The sequence below is a fragment of the Balaenoptera borealis genome (assembly GCF_965194805.1).
Source record: "Balaenoptera borealis genome assembly, chromosome: 15".
Classification (NCBI taxonomy): domain Eukaryota; kingdom Metazoa; phylum Chordata; class Mammalia; order Artiodactyla; family Balaenopteridae; genus Balaenoptera; species Balaenoptera borealis.
The window spans coordinates 27,024,815-27,040,656 of record NC_138871.1 but is presented as its reverse complement, the minus strand read 5'-3'; the positions used below and the strand labels follow the sequence as shown (position 1 = coordinate 27,040,656).

Below are 15,842 nucleotides of genomic sequence, written 5' to 3'. Positions count from 1 at the left end.
TCCCTCCTGTCTGGGTTAAGTGCCCCTACACTGTGCTTTCTTAGAAACTCATCACCAAGTATCTAGTTATTTACCTCTGTGCCCCATTAGACTGAGAGCCTGAGCGAGCAGGGATGGCATCTGCCATGTTTTTTGTATCTCTAAGCACCTGGCTCAGGGCTTACAGACAGTAAACATTTGGTAAATAGTAGTTGAATGAATGAGTGAGGTTTGTTGATGTCTATACTAAGAACTCTCAGCTCCCCGCTATGCTTTCTACGTACACAGGGCTGCTGTGGCGCCATAAGGGTGATCCCAGGTGAGTGGTGAGACCAGAGGGCTGGGGCATCTTCTGCCCCAGACTAAGAGGTAAAATGATGGTAGGAGAACATGCTACAAGGTAGTAAGCAGGAACAGTTTCAGGGTTGAGACAAAGTTCAGGCTTCTTCCATCACGTACAGAGTGAGAAAGCATCCCCGCCTATGTGTGGAGGGGCTTTTGAAAATGTACTGATCTGGTCTGACCCAACTAAGCTAACCTACTTCTCCTGCCCCTCTTTCTGCCCTTTCCTGGTCATGGCAGGAATCTTTTCAGAGCGTATGTGTCTTATAAGAACATTCCGGCAAGTTCACGCTTTTGGTCTGCCCTGAGTTGAGATCAGAGGCAGCTTGGATTTGGAGTTTGCTTTCAGAATTCATGGAAGGCTCAAAGCTCTATTTCTGAGTAACCCCAAAAGCCCCTCCACACTTGGCTGGCTTCCAGCCCAGATCATTCTCCTTCCCTTTGTCCCCAGCAACCAGGCAGATTCAAGCTTGAGAGACAATGGAATTATGGGTAAATTGTTTGCTCACAGTGAGGGGGTCCATCCCACGCCACCCAACCCAAGCCTCCCTTCAGGCAAGGTCAGTATCAGCAAACAGCTAGCTGCACTCCCCTCCCGGGAACGCTAAAGAGACAAATTTAATAAAAATCTATCTGATTAGCAGCCTGACCTACCAGCATTGATCACATTAGAAATGACGCCCGCACACACAACCCCCTTCATGCACAAAGGGCCAGGCTCAGTGGAGCTCAAAAAACCAGTTAAATCTGTCCAGTGGTGATTCTTTACCCAAGGGCCCAAAACATCCCCCAAACTAATAACCCCCAGAAAAGCACTGCCGGGGAAAATTCCTTTCGGATTTGAGATTTTCACTCTGTTAATCTCCTAACTCAATAAAGCAAACACTCCCGCAACAAATTAAATACTTTTATTAAAAGGTCCCCTCCCCCAATCTCTTTGATGTGGGAACAAACCTGCAACCCTCTCAGGGCCTGAGTGTCCACTTGAGGGGTTGTTCCCGCCTCCTATCATTCTCTCCTGTTATTCCAAGAAGGCCCAGAACCCACTAGGATTTGCCGATTCTTGGATTCTGGAAACTTTCGAGACCTCTGGCTTCCCGGTGTAGATGGCACAGCCTGTCCACTGAGGGAAATGCTTCCCATTTTTTGGTGGGGGTGACAGGCCCCAAACAGGCCTGGCCCGGAGCACCTCTACTGATGCAGTTTGCCAGGAGGAGCCCCCAGCAGAGCTGTCCAGGCCAAGGCGGACTTGCTCACCGATAACCAAACCCTGTCTCTGACCTCTGCAGAGGCCTACTGCTCAGACCTCCAACGGTGAGCTGCAAACCAGCCAGGGGGAGCTGGAGAGAAGATTAAAGGAGGCTGGGGTGGAGAAAGGAGCTCGAGATAAGGAGGCCTGAGCGGCTCTCCCCCCACTGCTTCCTGCTCAAAGCTGGCCCTCAAGATGCTCCTCTCTCCATCAACCTGGAATTGGGTTCAGCTGTTTAACTTCCTCCAGCCTCCACTTTCCTCTCGCTATGGGTTTGAGATCCACTTGGGTTATACTGGGGCCCTTCCCAGGTCTCCTCAAATGCTGTCCTTGGAAAGCCTGCCTTGTGGGGAAACACCCTGGTTTGCAGATGGTAACCCCAGGCCCCTTTATATTTTAAAGGAGCCTTCTTCCAGAAACATCATTATCTACAGTTTATCACTTTCATTGCAGGGTCTGTAGTGAGCAAGACTCTATGCATCCACACTCAGAGAGAAACTGGGTATTTCGTCTATGGCAACAATCATGTCTCTGAGAGCCCTGGGGCCTTCTCAGCAAGGGCTCTGTGGGTGCGTATGATCGGCCCGCATGGAAAGTCTGGTCCTGGCAATTATTGCCAGGGATTCTGAATGCACACCTTGCCCAGGGTGGGGAGAAGTCACCCTCCCCCTACTGGGCCTTGGAGAACACCTTTCTCAACTTTCCTTCTCTCTATATGCCCACCTTGGACAAGAAAGGCATTTGCCCAGGGAGGTACAAGCCCCTCAGAGGCATTAAGCCACAGTAGCACAGACTGGGACCTGGTCATTTGAAATGTCCTCCCCTCTCTTATCAGCCCTGGATGGATGTCCTGGGCTCTGTGGCTGTCGCCGTTTATCTCTCACACCAGTTGCATTCCCTCCAGACTTATGTCCTCCCATGGAAATCAAAACAGAGTCCCTGGAAGTTGAAGGAAGGGTAGAGAAGTGGCTGAGAAAATGGGGAAAACATGACAAAGTTCATAAGCACCCAAGTTGGAGAGTCAGATAGCCCTGGGCTAGCATCCAGACTCAGCGACGTGCAGGCTCTGACCCTGCATCTCTTTGACCCTCTAACCCTAACTATCCTCATCTATAAAATGAGGATAATAATATTTCCTGCCTCCTCAGGGTCATAGTGCAGCTTGTATGAGATGAGCCTGCGAATTGCTTAGCGTTAGTAGTAAGGGCTCATTGAATGGTCTGAGAAGAAGAGGCTCCACAGCTCCCAGACAGGGATTGGGCCCAGCCACGGGGCTAGGAATTCATTCCTTCTGAGGCCTGCAGGAATTTGCTAGTCACTCAATGGCCTTTTTTCTTTTTCTTTTTTTCTTTTTCCAGGAGAGATTGGAGGGGGAAGCTTGGGAATGTTAAATCCGCACTTCGTTCTACAGAACAGCTACTGAGGTGAGTGAGGTTGGTAGGTAAGGAAGGGGCCCAGGCTGTGATTGGGGCAGCTGCCAGGTCCTGGGTGTCATGGTGGCCCCCAGGCAAAGCCACCTTGGGCACAGCTGGCAGTTAGTTCAGGCATTCTCAACGGCGGCAATATCAGCCCCAAGGGGGGCAAGAATTGGTTCTCAGGAGAGCAAAAAAGTTTAAGGTATTACAATGGTTTGTGGCACTCCAAAGCTCAAACCTACCTGACAAAATCTAATTTCTTAGCATTTCATTTCTCTCATTAGCAATAAATTTAATTCTATTTTAACAAAGTTAATTTAAATTTAAAAATTTGGGGGGGACATTAATACAAAAAAAGGTTGAGAAACATTGGTATGCTCTGCTTGCAGACTCTCAACTTCTGTCCCAGGGTCCCTCCTCCTCTCACCAGCCCCTCCTGCTGCCCCTACTGTATTCTGCCTTCTCCTTGAGCTCTTGGCAGCATTTGATGCTGCTGATCAGTCCAGCTCAGTTTAGAGGCTGCTCTGCCCCAGGCACTGGGTATGGCCAGCGCTACTCCTTACCCTGATTCTCCCTTGGCTCCCGTGACTTCACCGTGTGGTTCTCCTGCAGCCTTTCGGCTCTTCTCTTCCTTCTACTGCCCCTCTATACACAGCTCTCTCTGCTCCCCACGTGTGCCTCCAGAGCTACGCTCTTCTTGTCCTGCCCCAGACTCTGCCAAATCCCTTTGCTTCAGTGCTCACTGGAGCTCCCCAAGTGGGTTTTTCCTGGCACGCATTCTTCTTCCTCCAGGAAGCACTCCTGTCTGCCCCAGCCTGCTTGGTGCTTTCCCTTCTACAACATTTAGTTTGAACCACTTGACATGAAAGGATATATGCCCTTGTGTTATTCTCTCACGGTTTCATGGGTGTCTGTTCTACTTTCCCACCAGGATTTTCATTTCTCTGAGGATGAGACAAAGTCATAGGCTTCTGTTTGCTCCTTAGCATCCAACCCAGTTCTGGACACCAAGGAAGGCAAGTAGGTGGGTCTCTGGGGGCCAGGAAGCGCCCTAGTAGAACTCAAGGTATGAGGTGCCACTGGTCAGCTCAGGCTGGGCCCAGGCAGACTGCAGTGGAAAGCCCCCTCTACCTCTCTCCGGGGTTCTGCCTCACCTGGCCGACTCCTTCCACTCCATCTGGTCTCCGTCGTGCTGCAGAGTGTCCATCTCTGTGAAGAGGGTGGGGTTGGGAGCCTCATCTTCCTCCCCCAGGATGTCCTGGAGCTGCTCAGCAGCTGGAGACCCTGCAAAAGGAGGGCAGCAGGTTCTGCTGAGTGCCCCATGGGAGGTAGAGGCCAACTGAAATGGAGCAGGAGCCAAGTGCAAGGGCAAAGTATTTCCTAATTCAGTAAAACGAAGTCCACCCTCTGGGCAAAGCTAGACTCAAGTTTCTGTGGATTGGATGTGGGTAGGATATTCTTCGAGATAAAAGACATGAAAGGATTTAGTCTGTATTCAGACTCCTGGGTCTTGTAGCTGACACTGAAGAAAGATGGGAAATGGCCAAAGCCAGGGCAGCAGCAAGGACAGGGAACAGAACAAATAAGTGAGGGGAGAAAAACTCTGTCCCAACTTCAGCATAACATACCCAGAGGGATCCCTTTTCCACTGGACTCCACACAGTCAACTCCCAGCATTGGCCTTGAAGGGGCAATCAGACATGTGAAAGGATGTGCTTGTACCAGTGTGGCACGTGGGCCCACTTTCTTCATGCGCAACGTAACAGTCTATCCCTGAGCTCCCAGTCTGCTTTCCAACTGCCCAGGGGATGTTGCCTTCTGGGTGTCTCTCAGGCACCTCAAGTCAGCATTCTGACACGGAACACGTACTCTTCCCCAAACATCCTTCTCCTGCCTTCCCTCCTTGCCTCTCTCCCTCCCCTCCTCCCTTTCTTCCTCCCTCCCTCCTCCCTCCCTCCCTCCCTCTCTTCCTTCTTTCTCTCACTCAATATTTAATGAATGCCTACTATGTGCCAGGCATTGGTCTAGGTGTAGGGAAACAAAGCTGTGAAGGAGGCCCATATGTTCTTGATGTCTTGAGCCTCTCCAGTGGCAGATACAGACAATAAACAAGTAAACAAATCCATAAAAAATCATTTCAGTGATAAGTAGTAATAAGTGTTCTGAAAAGAAAAAAAAAAGACCACGGAGCTATATTAGATAGCATGGTCAAAAAAGGCCTCTCTGAGGAGGGCGTATTTGAATTGGAACTTGAAAAATGAGAATGAGCCACTTCTGCATATCTGGAAGAAGGGTGCTACCAGTGTGCCAAAGACCTGAGGTGGAGTGTGCTGGTTAGTGTGTCTAGGGCATGGTGGGCCAGAGGGAGAGAGGTCTCACACAACATTGAATGCCTTGGTTAGAGGCATAACTGTCCACCCAACCGCACAGGCTAGACACCCTGGCATCATTCTCACCTCACCTCTTTCTCTCACCTCCACTCCCACATTAAAAGTTTTCGAGAATACTCTCCTTCCTCACCAATCCCATTGTCCCTGCCCTGGTTCAATCTCTCACTGACTGTCTTTAGGCTTCATCAAGTCTTCCTCTTCCTCCAAGCCTCTCTATCCCCTCAGTTTATCATCCCTTTGGCCTTCACTTATTTCTCCATGGACTCCCAATGGTCAATAATTTCAACTACCCTTCTCATCACAGTCTCCACTCTCTTACTCCTTGACTTCCCAAGAAAACCAGGCAGCTGATGCCCAAACAAGAATTCACTGGCCCGATCTTCACCTCTTCAAATGTGTCCTGGGGTGCAGGGAGAGGCAGTGTGGTATGGTGGTACGGTGGATACAAGGCACACACTAGGCTTTCAATCCAGCTAGACGTGGGTATGAATCTCAGAGTTGCTACTTACTCATGAGTGAATTCAGTGAATTCAATAACCTTCTGGGTGTCTTGTCCCAATAAATCAGGTAAGGAGGGTTATTGTCCCAATAAATCAGGTAAGGAGAATAACACACGTGACACAGGGCCTGGAGTATAACAGGTGCCAATCCCCCTTGCCACCAAGCTTAGCACCCAGGCTCATGAGCCCCTCTGGAGAAAACCACCCAGCTGTACAAATGGGGGGTTTCCACTGTTAACAGGTCTCAGAAGTACAGCCACTTCCACTCACCCTTGCACGCCCTTTCCCATGTTCCTCGATGCCACCACTAACCTTTGCTCCTCTCTGCAAGCCTCTTGACCTATCTCTTATCCCACACCACCAAGAAAATAAGACCTCCAGGCATGAAATCTATCAACTTCCTCCTTTCCAGTCCTTCTGTGTCCTTACCACTGCTGCAGTCTATCTCTGAACAAGAGTTCTTCCTCTAGCCTATCTCTGGCTCCGTCTATTCCCTTCTACTGGATCCTTATTTCGTCAACCAGCCTTTCCTTACCTGGGTCTTCAACTTCTCTCCCTCCACCCTCTCTCTCAACCGATAAACAGCTCTTCCTACCATGAAGCACCTTCCCCTGATCCTGCCTGCCTTCTAAGCTCTGCTGCTCTCCTTTTCCCTTCTCTCTCCTCAACTTATTGAAGGGGAGGTCTACACTCGCTGTCTCCACTTCCTCCTTACCTAATCACTTCCCAACCTGCTGCAACTGATTCATCCCCACCACACTAAGGACATTGACTAAGGCAGAGATTTTAAACTGGCAGCTCAAAGATGTGTTTAATTCAGCCCTCATAGAGTATAAAAGTTTTTGAAATTGTTGCTAATACAAAGAATTATGAGATTGCATATAAAAATCTAGATTTCTGACTTTTCTTGAAAATTCAGATACTCTGATGACAGTGCCCATATTCCTACCTGGCAACACTCAATTAGAGCTGAGTGATGGATGAGAATATGCATTTTAGTTTGCCACAGTCCCCACTACTCCCTATTATTACCCTGCTAATCTCATTTATGCTAAGCACCCAAGTTTACAACCCTGCTCTCAGATCTCTCTTGTTGTTCTATTCCCAAATCAATAAGTCAATAAAATCAATCAAACCTACCACACTGTGAAGCTATGGTCTGGCTTATCTCTCTGGGACATGGGTGGTGCTGACTGGTCCCTCTGAACTGAAATGCTCTTGGTTCTCATAAGATAGCACTTTCTTGATATTTTTTCCTATCTCTTTGAGGACTCCTTCTCAGCGTCCTTCCCTGGCCCTGCTTGCATGTCTCACTTAAATCTTGATCTTCCCCAGGATTCCTCCTTGGCCTTCTTGTCTCCTCTCTTTCTACCCCCCTACTGGACCACCTCATGTTCTTTTTGGTGTCACCCTATAGCCGAGGTCACCCGTGTCTCTAGGTCCTGACTTACTGAGCATTTCCGACTGCCAGCTGGACTGCTCCATCTGGGAGTTCTCCAGCCTTCTCGAGTCAGTCTCAACATATTCAAAGCAGCCCTGCCTCCCGTCTTCCGACACCCCAAACTTGCCCTCCTCTGTTTTGATTAATAGTGCTCCTGGCTACCCAGCCATCCAGAGGAGAAATGTGGGGCTCACTCCTGAAGCTTCCTTCTCTCTCATCATCCATGTGCAATCAGACACTAACGTCTTCCACTCACTTCCTGACTATTTTTTAGCTCTCTCCCTTTTTCCCACCATTGCCACCACCTTTGTTCAGGTTCTCATTATCTCCTACTCTTATCATCGCAGGAGCCACCTACTGCTCTCACGGGCTCTGATTGCCCCATCCATCCCATTCCCTATGTAGCAGCAGAGTTTGCTTTAAGACATTTCAAACGTGTTCACATGGCAAACTCCTGGGAGTCATGGTGCTCTTTGAACAGCACCATAAAATATTGTGCATATAAGTTAGAAATAATTTTACTAGCAGAGAATACTACCAATTTATCTGTATATAGCTCAATGGACTGCATTTATTTAAATGGATTTTTATTTCCGAATTTTTCTACTACTTTAAACTTAGTCCTTTTTATTGACTTATTGATTATTGACACTTGCTAGCAGACGTCAAAGGTTTAAGGAAATTTTACAGATGAAAATTTAACAATTGAACAAATAACCTTATTTTTTCCTTAAACTGGGAGAAGACTATGACTGCTTGATTCTGAGACGGCACACCAATTCTCCATAAGATCAGAGTTCAAGAGCTACTCTTTTAAAATACAGATTTGGTCATGTTACTCTCCAGGTGAAAAACAGTCAATAGCTCCCTATTACCTAAAGCCTAGGGTCTATGACATGGCTCAAAACATCCCTCATGATCTGGCCCTAACCTGCCCTGGTAGGTTCTGTCATGTTCCTCATCCAGACACCCCAGACTCCAGCCACCCTGGACCCCGGATACTCTGGACCGCAGGTACCCTGGACCCCAGCCACCCTGGACACCAGCCATCCTTAAGCCCAGACACTGTGGACCCCAGCCACATCAGACCACACACAGTTCTCTGAAGAGGAGAGCACATCACTCCTTGGACCTTTTGTGCCTACCATTCCCTAAATCTGCAATCCCCTTCTGCCTTCAAGGCCAAATAAGAAGGCAAATAAATGGAACAGTCATGAAATGATGAGACCCGACAGAGAGGGGGATGCCTGAACCAGCCCTGTCTGGGGCATTACCTGCTCCCTGGAGTAGCTGAGCGCTGGGGTCTCCGGCTGTGGACACTGCCTCTGGCCCCAGCCTGTTTCTGCTGCTGCCACCCTGGCTGCTGCCTTCACACGTCCTCTTCCCCACCAGCAGGGCACAACAAACTCACTTTTGTTTCCAGTTAAGCACCAGGGGAGGTGTGGGGAGAGGAGAAGAGGGAGAGGGAAAGAGAGGGAGAGGGGGAGGGGGTGGGGGGGAGAGAAAAGGAATGTATGAAAGACTGGGGAAGTGGAGAGAGGGTTGTATGTGAGAAGATGTAGTAAGCATGAGAGGAAAAAATATTGAGAGTGAATTAAAGATACTGTGAGTATAAGAGAATTGTGTGTGTGTGTGTGTGTGTGTGTGTGTGTGTGTGTGTGTGAGAGAGAGAGAGAGAGAGAGAAAGGCAGGGGGGAGAGGGAGAGAGAGCTCTCAGGTTCTCAGGCGCGGTGGGGAGAGAAGGGCTCTGTGGCCGGGGCAGCCGGGTGTCCACAGCAGCAGGGGGTGGCAGCTGCAGGCTCGAGAGGACTGGCAGAACTGCCCCTTTCCCCCTCCCCCATGGGCCCTTCCTGCCGAGCCGGGGGCCCAAGGGGAGCCCAGGCACCTCTCCTCAGTCCCCTTTATAGAGGCAAAGGTAGGATTTTCCTTGAGACTCCCCGGGGCCTCCTAAAGGGCCTTGGCTGCAGCTGAGCCAGCTAGAGCAGGGCCTGTCCTGGCCCGTGGATTCTCTCAGCCGCACAGCCCCAGGGTGGAGGTGGAGTTGTAGGGGGAGAGGTGCTGGGGGGGGGTCTCATGTTCCGCAGCAACCACGCTTGGTCAGTAATATTCCATGCAGCTGGCTTCTCTCCTTCCCCAACTTTAAACCCAAACTCCTGACCCTTCCCCTCTTAGTCCGCTTCGAAGACAAAATGCCAACTATCACTCAGTGGGCATTTTCCGAGAGCCCATGGACAGTGGGAACGGGTCACTTCAGGGTGTGTGCTGAGCCCTCCTGGGGAATTATTTTGCTCTGCTAAGAAACTCCTAATCTCCTGGGTTTGGTTCAACAAGTGCTTACTGAATACTTACAGTGTGCCAAGGTTGATTAGAGGTCATGAGTGGCTGCTGCTCCAAGGAGCTCTGAACCCTGAATTCACTAAGTCTCAGAGCTGGGAGAGAGCTTAGCGATGGATGAGAGGGTGAGAGGATGAGAAATCTGAGACCTAGTTTACAGCACAGAAGGCCCCACCAGGCCCCAGGTTAGGACAGCAGTCTGCTGACGCCCTCACCCTGCACTGCCCTGCGCTCCCTTACCATGTCTTCATGCCTGAGGCTCAAGGATCAAGTGTACCCACTTTAAAGCTGAGAACATAGCAGCAGAGGGTCAGGGCTGTGTATTTAGGTGCGGGGCCCCCACCAAGGACTTCCTGCTTTGGTGGGCTCCTTAGCAGGGCAGGGCAGTGAGTAGATGGGCCCCTCTAAAGGTCCCAGGCTCTACAGCTCGTACCGCACTGTGGCTGAAGTCGGCCCATTTCTTCCTGAGCACCACGGGGCAGACCCTGCACGCTGCCCTGAGTCAGGGGCTGTGGGTGACCTCGAAATCCCAGAGGAACACCCAGAGAGAGATCACCAAGGGCGCCAGAGGATTCTCTTTACTCGTGTGGTGCTTTAAGAGCCCAGACCTACGTTCAACTCCCGACTCTGGTAATTACTAGCAGTGGGATTTTGGCAAGGCATTAAGCAATCTTAGCCTTAGTTTCTCCATCTATAAAGTGGCTATAATCACACCTGCTTTACTGGATTGTGGTGGCCATTAAATGAGATGATATATGTGACGTGGTTGGCACAGTGCTTGGCATATGCCAGTTACCCAGTAAATATCGCTATGATTGATGTTGCCAACAGGTCTGACACTTTCCTCCCTAATAACCCTTTTAAACATTCCAAGGGCTCAATCCTTTTCAGCTTCTAAATACCTGTTCTACCCCTCCCACTCCACCCTGAGGCCCCTCCCTTCCCTCGGGCCCACAGAAGCCTAGCTCTGTGAGCTGGGTTCCTGCATCAGGGCCTCAGTGCATCTCTAATGCACTGCGGGCCCTTCACGCAAGTTAATCTGCAAATGAGAAAGGCCACAGATAATAGTCCCTTGATAGCTCACAGCAAGAATCACATAGCGATGGCCCAACTGGAGGTATGGACTCAACCAGCAGTTTCTGGGAGAAACCTAACCTTGGCAGGAGCAAGCTTCAGGAAACACACGAACAGACGCACACAGAATCGTGCTTTTACTGGGGGCAGGGAGGGGGGCACCTGTCCAGTCATTAGTTGAGCAAAGCACAAAATCACCGTGTGGCCTGCAACCTGCAAGTCTTCAACTCCTAGAAGGACCAGGAGGCGTTTAGCACCACCAGGAAGTCAGCATGAGGGCTTGGACCTAGGGTCCTCAGTTCTGATTGCTTTCAGAGGTGCTCTCTCGCAGCTCACAGCATGGACACTCTAAATATTTGCTAGGTGAATTTCACTGCTTAACACTCATGAGTATAGCAGCTGGGACTAGCCTCAGCAACAACAAGGAAATGGAGCTGGGTAGGGGACCAAGCTCAAGGTCCCCAAGTACTGGGGAGTGGGAGAGACAGAAACTGAGGGCTCCGAAGTCATGCTTGCAGTCATTTGAGGTGGTTTTCAAGAGGGGACTGGAAGACTCCAAGTCATAGTTTCATGGTCAGTAAGGGGTTTTTTTCTAGAAAGCAGTCCATAATGCTCTCTGGGAAGGAAGAGGAGAGAATCTGCGGACTTGTAGTGTTTATGGGAATCCATCCTGTCGTCAGTAGCTTTGGGGTTGTCTGCCGGCCCATACAGTCCCCTACCCAGAGGATGACTCTTTGGTGGCCGTGTTTGTGGAATGCTTGACCTGTGCCCCTTCGCCATGGTTAATTGGACCAGGAACAGTTAATCAGACACCTGACTCAAGCCTGGAAATTCTGAATTCGGTTTCTGAGATAGCTGGGCGTTTCCTGACGGTTTCTGAGAGAAGGAGCATGTAAAATGGAAGCTGAGGGCACAGAGAGGCAGAAAAGGCTACAGAGAGAGAGGAATAAAGCAGACTTACAGGAGAAGCAGGGGGAAGGCCATGAGTCCCAGAGAGGGGACTGAGAGGGTGTCCATCCTCCTGCTGAGCCTGGTTGGTTGTTCTTTAGGGACTGTGAGAAACTCCTTTGCTCTTACAGTATAAACTAACTCTCTCTCCCCCCACCCCCTCACTCCCTCCTTGCTCAAGACAGCTCAAGTAGGTTTCTGATACTTGTGATCAAATTACCATCTTAATCATGAGTCTCCCTTATATGAAATTCTAGGGTATGGAGATTTTCTTCTGTATACCTTCTCAAGAACTGCAAGTGTAAGTGTTATAAAAGAATGTTAAGTCTAGCTAAAGGGCTAGACTTAGAGGCGATGGCCTTTGTGTTTAGCTCAACACATTGTGTGTCTTTAGCTGTGCAAAAATGGGTGTTGACCTTGAAATCTGCAAGAAGCTTGTGTATCATATGAGTGGGGCCTTTTCAGTCTTTTAAAGAACCAGGCCTGTGGACAGCAAACAACAATTGAAATAAATAAAACAAACTGAAAAAAAAAAAAAATGGGTGTTGAGCTAAGGTAGGCAGAGGGAAATTGATGTGACTGAAAGGGAGGGGAGTGAGTGTATGTGTTGGGAGGGAGGGGAGAAGCTGGGGGGTGGCTGAAAACTGAGAAGCAGGAGATGTGACGGAACTGGCGAGGGGGAGTGGGGGTGAGGTGGGAGTTGCCAATATGGTAGGAGGCTGAAACTTCAGAGAAAAGTGGCCAATAGGAAATTTCCTGTGACCAGGGGATTTTAAAGAAAGGGGATATCTAGTCTCTCACTTTAAAAATTGTGTATCTCTGCAAGGTAAAACTGCTCCCTGGTTCTTAACTTCAAGAAAGCCTGCTGCTCACTTGTATGTGGTATGTGACCAATCTAGGGTAGACCAAAGGAGGACTGAACCCCATGCCTGAGCTGGAGCTGGAGGTGAGGGCAGAGGTACAGGAGGTGAGACACAGCGAGACTGTGAGCCCAGCAGGCAGGACTTGGAGCTACAGTGATACTGAGACTGGAAGCCGCTGGAAGTTCACAGAAATTTAGGCAGAGGTGAGGACACTAACTCTCAAGGAATAAGGTAAATCCAGCTAACATATATGGGTTATAATCACTTTGTATTTATTAGATCTTTCATTGGTTCACTTGCAAACTGAGCTTTAAACCCTAATTTCCCCTTAAGGTCTTAAGGTCACTAACTCAGGATTCTCTTCCAAAAGGGGTTTTTGTTTGTTTCTGCTTTTGTTTGTTTGAATGCTGTCTATGTTGATAATTCCAGGAAATCCAGGTTTTAAGATGTCAAGGGCAAGAAGAGAGGAAGAGCAAATACAGGCTTCCTCTGGGAATTTTGAATTTGCCTTCCTGTCTGCCCAACCTCCCCCTCCACACACACACCGGGGTGGGGCGTGCCTAAAAGGCCTAGGATGATATTCTTTCCCCCTTTCCTCCCTCCTGTTCCCCTTTGTCTCTGCTCCTCTCTTTACCACTCCTTCCCAGAAACAAGTTGGTAAAGTAGACAGAGGAAACCACCTCATTTTAAAGCTTCGAACTCTAAAAGAAATCCAATTGTCTTTGCTCCTACGTTGCAAACACAGCCTGTCTCAGGAGCTCCTTAGTGGAGCAGATGCTTTAGAGGTAAATTTGTCTTCTGTCCCAACGCTTGCTCTTTCCTCATCAGAAATGGGAAAGAGGGACTTCCTTGTTGGCGCAGTGGTTAAGAATCCACCTGCCAATGCAGGGGACACGGGTTCGAGCCCTGGTCCGGGAAGATCTACATGCCGCGGAGCAACTAAGCCCGTGAGCCACAACTACTGAAGCCCGCGTGCCTAGAGCCTGTGCTCCGCAACAAGAGAAGCCACTGCAATGAGAAGTCCGCACACCGCAACGAAGAGTAGCCCCTGCTTGCCGCAACTAGAGAAAGCCCGTGTGCAGCAACGAAGACCGAATGCAGCCAAAAATAAACAAACAAATAAGTAAATAGAAATGGGAAAGAAAGACCCCATGAAATCTAAAGCCTTTGGAACCATATAAGGCTCAAACACCTGGCTAAAAAATAGCCTTTCTCTCCCTTACTGCTCATCTTGGGGTGGTTTTGATCTTTTAATGACCCTAGAGTTGTTCAATACTTGGCAAGTAGAAGAAGACCTTAACACTTTTTCACACCCCTCCCACCAGAAGGATCTCATAAGCTTCTCAGTACGAATGACGGCAGCCAAACCAGATGTCCACTCGTAAAGGAGTGCTTTTATTTTTTTATTTATTTATTTTTGGTTGTGTTGGGTCTTCTTTGCTGCGCAGAGGCTTTCTCTAGTTGCGGTGAGCGGGGGCTACTCTTCATTGTGGTGTGCAGGCTTCTCATTGTGATGGCTTCTCTTGTTGCAGAGCACAGGCTCTAGGCATGCAGGTTTCAGTAGATGTGGCACGTGGGCTCAGTAGTTGTGGCTCGTGGGCTCTAGAGCGCAGGCTCAGTAGTTGTGGTGCACGGGCTTAGTTGCTCTGCGGCATGTGGGATCTTCCCAGAGCAGGGCTCAAACCCGTGTCCCCTGCATTGGCAGGCAGAGTCTTAACCACTGCGCCACGAGGGAAGACCAAGGAGTGCTTTTAAATTGGGTTAACATAGATCAGTTGAAGTAACATATGTCAAGTGCCTGTCATGCACTGTGCACCATGCGAAATACTTCATGTCTGTTTATATTTCATCTAGGAGCTCACAACTTAGTGTGACCAACATCCCAGTTTGCTTCGGACTGACCGGTTTTAGCACTGACAGTCCCACGTCCCATGTCCTGGGAAAGCCCTCCATCCCAGTTAAACTGAAACAGTTGGTCACCCTACAACAATCTTTCACTCTACAGATGAAGGCACTGAGACCCCAGTGCCTACACACCAGGTTGGGCTTGGTCGGTCTCGTTCCTCTTAGATCTTGGCTCCGGTTCTTAGCACCAGCCAAGAAACGCCAAAGGGCAGCCATATTTCTACAGCTGCTCTTCACCCTCTTGCTCCTAATAGCTCTCAAGAGGTTCTCAGAGCCAGAAAATGCATTCTTTCCAGGGAAGGAAGCATGGCGCTTGCTGATTCTCACCACAGCTTGATGGTTCTATTCCCTATACATGCTCTGCTGGAGTCAAAATTGATTTGCTGCTAAGTACTGACTTCCTAAATTATATTCATATTGGAGGAAGGGGTGGTAAGGAGTAGGGGGATAAACAATCCAACTGCTATGGCGTATCATATTATGGTATAACTACTACCTACCTATCCCTGTCATCATAAGGCAATTTGGCTGCTTAAAAGGACGTAATTCTCAGCCCATATCCAACATGGTGACTGACCAGTGATAACTTACAAAGGACAGTAGTGTAGTGGAAGGGGCACACACAGGTTTTAGAGTCTACAGACTTGTTTTCAAATTCTAGTTTCACTGATTACCGCTGTATCACACTACATCTCTTCAAACCTTGATTTCCCAATCTGAAGATGGGGATAATAATATCTCCTTTTTATTAACACTATACATTTAGTTAACAAAATTACAGTGACATACCATTTCATGGTACGAATTCTTGTCATTGTTTTGTGAGGCAGGAACTAAAGGAGTCACCTGTCAATCCTTCATCTGCACAGCCTGCTTTACTCTCAGGCCTAGCTCTGTCTAGCCACCTGCCTGGCCAGCACCCACACCGTCCATTCTGCATGATTCCCCTCTTCTGTAGAGCTAGGTCCCACTTGGACTTTGTGCTCAGCTAGACCGCCTGCCTGGGCTGTCTGAATGGATTCATAGAATAGACAGGACACTCAGAGAGGGAAAACATATGTGGTCAGTTGCCCTACAGCAAAGAAAAGTGGCAGATTCAGGCAATTATCCAGATGATGCAGTAAAATTACTTGGGCACTGTTTTGTTTTCCCTTCCTCGGGTCATTGTTACTGACGCTGGGATGTGGTGGAGCAGGGTTTATATTTGCATCATACACACAACGCCCTGTTTGGTTTGAAAGAAGTGAAGGACTGAGGGGTGAACCTCTACCACCCCTAAGAGAATGGCCGGAACAAGCTCAGCCCCCATGGGCTACAGAAAACTCACGGTGGCTGTTGACTTCGCTAGCAGGCTTTGTGGCTCCCTTAAGTCAGCAAGTCTGGAACTGTGGTCTGGAAAGTA

General features: G+C 49.1%; 1 protein-coding gene across 8 annotated transcripts in view; it reads right to left on the bottom strand.

Moving 5' to 3' along the window:
* SLC4A5 (solute carrier family 4 member 5) overlaps positions 1-15,842 on the bottom strand; it is a 145,857-nt gene that overhangs the window by 72,542 nt on the left and 57,473 nt on the right. For all 8 annotated transcript variants that reach the window (XR_014234722.1, XM_082356562.1, XM_082356560.1 and 5 more), the window contains one exon: positions 4,140-4,269. Coding sequence is in view for 7 of the 8 variants with exons in the window: in XM_082356562.1 (XP_082212688.1) it covers positions 4,140-4,269 (130 nt within the window). In the remaining variant the exon portion in view is untranslated. The remainder of the gene's footprint in view (positions 1-4,139; positions 4,270-15,842) is intronic.